The sequence below is a fragment of the Pygoscelis adeliae genome, unplaced genomic scaffold, assembly GCF_000699105.1.
Source record: "Pygoscelis adeliae isolate BGI_AS28 unplaced genomic scaffold, ASM69910v1 Scaffold402, whole genome shotgun sequence".
NCBI lineage: Eukaryota > Metazoa > Chordata > Aves > Sphenisciformes > Spheniscidae > Pygoscelis > Pygoscelis adeliae.
In genome coordinates, this window is record NW_008824411.1 from 6,978,147 (window position 1) to 6,984,151 (window position 6,005).

The 6,005-nt window shown below is 56.9% G+C and overlaps 1 protein-coding gene across 1 annotated transcript in view; it reads left to right on the forward strand.

Annotated features, from left to right (window-relative positions):
* STX6 (syntaxin 6) overlaps positions 1-4,515 on the forward strand; it is a 21,301-nt gene extending 16,786 nt beyond the window's left edge. Inside the window, exons 9-10 of the mRNA XM_009320729.1 lie at positions 440-534; positions 2,150-4,515. Of these exons, the coding sequence (XP_009319004.1) occupies positions 440-534; positions 2,150-2,226 (172 nt within the window). The 3' untranslated portion in view covers positions 2,227-4,515. The remainder of the gene's footprint in view (positions 1-439; positions 535-2,149) is intronic.
* The last annotated feature ends 1,490 nt before the right edge of the window (positions 4,516-6,005 follow it).

A 6,005-nucleotide genomic window follows, 5' to 3' on the forward strand; every position in this document is an offset into this window, starting at 1 on the left:
AACAAGATTTTTAGCTTCAACTGCAAGCCCTGAACAAGAAAAGAGATTTAAAGTCCAAGCTGGCATCTAGATATATCTAACCAGTCTCTGCTCATCACAGATTATAAACAAGACTTTCCTCTTAAAAGGAGGAAAACCCCCACTCCTCACCTTGCAGGGGTGCATGGAGCTCAGCCATGAACATGCAGGGGGGACCAGTCTGACAGGAGTCCCAAATGATTTCCCACTTTCCACCAAAGCAGAGCCGCTGCTTCAGGAGGTTCCTCCCCCACCCCCCCCCGCCTTGGGTGCTTTCAGGAGACCGGGCCGCGTTGCGTTTCTCCACCAAGGTGTGATACACCAGTCACATCGGTGTTTTGATCAGTGTGTGTGAGCACACTGAGAAATACCCAAAGGGATGCGCTGCTTGCTGACGAGTGCCATGCTTCTCTGTCCCCAGGATGCTGGACGACTTCTCCCACGAGTTAGACAGCACTCACTCACGGCTTGATAATGTCATGAAGAAGCTCGCCAAAGTGTCTCACATGACGAGTGGTAGGTCCTGGGACGTGGGATCCAGTCCTGGAAAGGGAGAGACAAGCCCTCGGCTCTTTGGGCTGGGATGCTACGTGCTCCCACCCGCCGACAGCCATCCTAGACCCAAGCAGAGTAGAGGCAGCAGCTCTCTGTGCTTGAAAGAGGGGGAAGACTTCCAAGCCCTGCAGCTGCTCCTGCCCAGACACTGCTCTGCAGCCTGTCCTTTGCCTTTGTTTTATTTACAGATGCCTTTCTATTTATGCTGCTACTGCCGCAGTGGGAAAATCCCCCTCTAGATGGTAGGAGGGGAAGCTCTGCAGCCTCCTGCTCTGCTGCAGTTTCCTGGGCTGCCTGTGGAAGAAAAGCTTTCAAGGTGCCATAAAACTCTTGCCACTATGTGTGGCTTCCCCCGCACCAAACACTTGCCTGCAGCAAGCCCCTTCCCAAATCCCACCTGCCCTCGGGCCGCTGGCACCTGCCGGCCCGCAGGCCTGTTGTCAGTCAGATGTATCTCAGCTGGCAGAGGAAAGAGGCGATTTCTGCGCCGGGGGAAGGCTGAACCCATGAGAAAAGTCCTTATAAGGCTGTGCCTGAAGCTGGTGGGCTGGCAGGGCTCTGCGGGCAGAGCAAACAGGAAGCCCGGCGTGCCTGCTGGGAAGTCCCCCGCCACCGGCTCGCCTCTGAGCGCTGGCGGTGCGCCCGGCGGTCGCCTCCTCCGTTACCTCTCTCCCATGGGTGCTTGGGTAGTTTGTGGAGGCAGCAGCGAGTCAGGAGGAGCAGTGTTCCTGCTCTGCAGGATTAGGCTGGCCAGAGAATTTATGAGGTTGTGGAAATACAGCCCTAGAAAGACCCTTTGGAGTGCTGACAGTGCACTTTGGGTCACCCATAGCCCAGTGGCAGCTGGCAAACCTTGCGTATCTCTCCTTTCCTCTGGGAAAAATGCTTCCATCATTGCAGAGTGCTTCTGAGAGCTGTGAAAGAGCATTTCTGCTATCTGTGGCATCGCACGTGCCGGAGCTGACCAGGAGGGCTCTTCCCGGGGTAGCTGCTGTGCCCAGAAGTTAGGGGATGGCAGCAGCCCTGTCCCTACTGCTGCACCATCGTCTCACAGGGGCTTTCTCTCTGCCATCGCAGACGTGGCTATGGACAGATGGCAGCTTTCAGAGGCAATGCAGCATTGAGCTTCTGCAGAGCATGCATGGGGCCCAGCGAGGTGTAAAGACGTCCAGGGGAAACCTCATTCCTGGCACTCTCCTAAGGGGAGCTGCCACAAGCTCCTCCTGGCAGAGCTCGTTCAGGCAGCTTTCACCAGACCCCTTCTTGTTCCTCTAGCAAACAGGTTACTCCATGAACGAGCAGCAACACACAGCAGCTCTCTGCTTGTTCCTCCCGATTGTTTTTGAAACGGCTTATCAAATCTGTTTGAACTTGGTTGATACAGATGTATCCTGGAGGAGAAACGCTGTTGCCCCGTGGGCTGCAGTGGGGCGTGCTGCCAAAGGAGCTGCTGCTTTGGCTTTTCATGGCTTCTTTAAGCTTAAATTGGGCTCCTAGCAGTACAGCAAAGAAAAGTTCTCCCCCGATTTTACTTCTCAGTTAAAGCGGGAAGACTGATGCTTCCTTTTTCTTACAGATCGACGGCAGTGGTGTGCAATTATCATCCTCTTCGTCATCTTGCTGGTGGTGCTTATCCTGTTTTTCGTCCTGTGATGGACTGAACTTCCTCGGACGCCCCCTCCCCGCCCCCTTGCCCCGTAGCACGGGGAAATGAAACTCTCACCGTTTCCGTCCGCCCACAGAGATCCCCAACAAGAAAACCCGCACCCAGCTCTCACCATTCTCCTCTGAGGACCGAGGCTCGGCTCCACCAGTGTCTCACCTGGCCCCGGGGAGAGGGGGTGGAGGACTGGAGCTGCCTCCTCCCCCGGTGCGGTGTGATCTGGACCTGGGCTCGAGGTCTGGACCTAGGCAGCTGGAGGGGGACTTGACCCCTGCGCTTCCACCCCGTGCAGGTAGGAGCTGGTTGCAGTGGTCCCGAGCTGCCTGCGGTCGGATGCGGACACAGAGCAGTGAGCCCTGGGGAGGATGGGACGGGGGGCAGGTCTCAATTAATTCACTGAGCATTACAAACCACATTGCCAGCCCGTGGGTGCTTGCCAGCCAAAAGCATTACCGGGAGGAGCGGTGGCGTGAAACCCCACGCAGCCACGACGAGGGGGGGGAGCCCCGGCCGAACTCCCCCTGCCCCACGCTGCCTTCCTCCCACGGGCCGGCTCCGTGCCGCCGACTTACCACGGTGAGTCTGCAGCAGAGCATTCCCATCCACCACCCCTTGGCGGAAGCTTACACGCTGGTGAGCCGCAGGGTGTAGCGTCCTGCCACTGGCCGGCCGGGTGCGATTAGAAACCCCAGAGCTTTAAACTTGGGTTGATGCATGCTGAAAGCTGGCAAACCACCGTTAGCCAGAGAGTGAGTTTCTTAAAGCTTTCAAAATTGCCTCCTTTGTTATACAAGCCTCTAAAGCTCATTGACTGATGCTTTCTTTGCCCTTGTATAACTGAGTAACTGCTTCTGTTTAACAGCTGCTTCCTTTTGGCAAGTGATTTGTCAGGTCTAAAATAACTTATTTTTTTTAAGGAAAAAAAAACTTTAAAGATTTTTTTGATGACCGTTCGAGCCACATTCTCTCTGCGGGTGCATGACACACATTATCAGAGGAATGGGGCTCAATTATGTATTTTAAGTGCATATGAACTTGTAAATAGGATGTCTTAATTTCTCCCAACTGCTATTTTTTGGACACCTCCGTTGTAAGCAACCAAAAGGCAGGAGATTCAAAGCTAGGTCATGTTTCTGTATTACTTCCCAGTCCTTTTGTTACCTTTGAGTTGTTGGTCACTCGAGTTGTCTCAGCAGTGTCGGATAGCCTAGTTGTCTCCCTCGTACAGTGAATTAGGAGTTAGCCAGGTGGTCGATACCAAAATGTGGTGAAGAAAGCTCACCCTGGCAGTATCACTGGGGAGAAACGCAGACAGGGGTTTCGTGCTGCAAACACCGATTGCAGGATATGGGGTGACCCTTCAGGAAAACAAAAACGATTTCTTACTAAAGTCTGCTCCCATATTTAAGTTGCAAACACCAGAAGACTCAGGACAGGCTGGCTTATGCCTCCCATCTGGGTCTCAGATGGGGCTGGGGGAGGAAATTAATTGGTGCTGACGCTAAGACTTCTGCTGAAATTGCAAATCGCCCCCGAAAATCATCCTCCCCGAGCAGGAAGCTCACCACGAGATGGCTTTACCTCCGGGATGCTTAGCCCGGACTGAACACTCCTCCCCACCAGGTTTGTAGCTCCCTTCAAGCAGCTGCGTGACTCCCTCTCGTCCCCCCCGCAGGTGTTGGGCGCTGACAGCCAGCAGCACCGTGCCTTCCGCAGCTGGGCACCAGACCAGGGGGGCAAGACCGAGCTGCCTTGCCACGCCTGGGCAGGTGTTCTCGTCATTAACGCACACATGCCCTTAGTGCCAACCCGCACTAATTATTTCAGCAGTTGCTCTTTATCCTTGCAGAGCACCTCGTTTCTTTTGGTTACACTGCAAGAAATATGTGGTGTCTCCTTTCCAAGGCTGGCTATCGCAGTGTCTGTGCGGCTCCTTGGGCTTAATACCTCTCCAAGAGCAGGTTCCCGAGAGCGTGAGTCCGACCGGGGGGCAGGGCTCGCCATTGGCCGGTATTTGTACACCTCTGATCCCCGCGTTATTTTTGGCGTGGTTGTGCATCCTCCAGGAAAGAATCCCGGCGCTGTGTGCGGGACCGCTCCTTCATTAGTCTGGCGTACTGCCGGAGGGTGGCCCAGCTGCTGGCATCACCTCAAGCCACCAAACTGTCTTCGGTCCCTCCTCCTGTGTACATTTGCTTCTTCTGTTGTTGGTGGTGCCCCTCCCTTTAACACTAAATAAATGCATCGCTGCTGCCGAGCGTGGCGCAGCAGACATCAGAGGTTGTTCTCGCAGTGCCCCTTGCTCGGGGACAGGCAGGGGGTCTCCAGGCGCCTGGGTAGCAGGAAGAGTTCCCGCCAGCATCTGCCGGGCATTGCCCTCCTGGCTTTTAAGGCATAAGCGGCAGCTGAGGTTTCTGGGGTCCCCTCTGCACCACGGGCAGCTGCTGCCCTGATGCTGGGGGCACCACCATGTAGAGGGCAGCCATTGCTGCCGTGCCTCCTCTGTTTGCCGGCCTCAGCACCTGCCAGAGAGGTTTGTCCCTGCACGGCCGCCCTGGCACTGCGACATGAGTTTCCCCTTCTGTGGCTGGAAAAAAGAAAACCCCAAACCCAGCAGCAGGAGCACAGACCCCTCTGTGATTAGTGGTGGATACTTGCAGGCACGTTCCCACCACTGTCCCAGCAGCGCTCACAGGGAGAGGAGAGCAGCCCTGTCACCTTGTGCTCCCCCCAGCCCACCATGCCGCTCACCGGAGCAGGGAATGGGTGATCTGCTCTTCGAGGAGCGCTGTGGGCGGCTGAGCCCCACAGCTGCCTGCCCAGGGTCCCCCCCAGCACCACAGCACAGTCAGGAGGTGACTGTTACGAGTGACTGGGCCATGGGAAACCAGGCAGCAAAGACCCTGAGCCCATCCAGACATCTCTCCCCCAAAATGCAGGCTTCCCAGGGGTGGCAAGGGGGAGCCCCACAGCACAGCTTTCCAGGGAGCATTGTCCCCTGGGAATGTCCCCCTGCCCTGTCCCCATTTCCCCACCCCGCACACCAAATGGGCCCCAAAGAGCTCCTCCTGCCCTCAGCTGACAGCATCCCAGCCCTGCCTGTCCTGGGACCATGTGCCATGCCATCCCCTGCCACCCCGCAGCCAGGACATGCGTTCAGCACCCCGGACAAGCCGCCCACCACGGTTACACCAGCCCCAGGGGACTCAGCCCCACATGAAGGCACCCGCATGCTCCCCAGCACCCAGACCTGTCCACGGCTCCCACATCCACCAGCAGCTCCACGGCCCTGGGGCTGGAGCACATCCCGTCCCCCTGGCCAAGTGTCACGCCCCAGCCCCTCCGTACCACCTGTAAGCCAAGGGCACCATGTTTTGTGATTACATACATACATATATATATTTTGCAGTTTGAAATAATTTAAAAGAAACCCACCAGCCCGCAGGCGCAGGTTTCCAGCAGTGGCAGGGAACCCCGCATCTCCTGGGGATGCAGGGACGCGGCATCCCCACGCTGGCCACCCCAGTGCCAGCAGGACAGACCCACCCTGGCTCAGGGTCAGGGCTGGTCAGTCCCCTGTCCCCACACTTGGGGCAGCTCCGGAAGACACTGGACACTGTCTGGGGGGTCCTTGGTCCCACTCTGCCTCTCGGGGGCCGGGAAACCCACCTGCCCCCACCGCAGTGGGGAGCCAAGTATTGCACCGGAGTAGGGCAGGTCCTGGCACCACGGGGCAGCTTGGTCCATGCCGCGCTGTCCTGCAGCATCC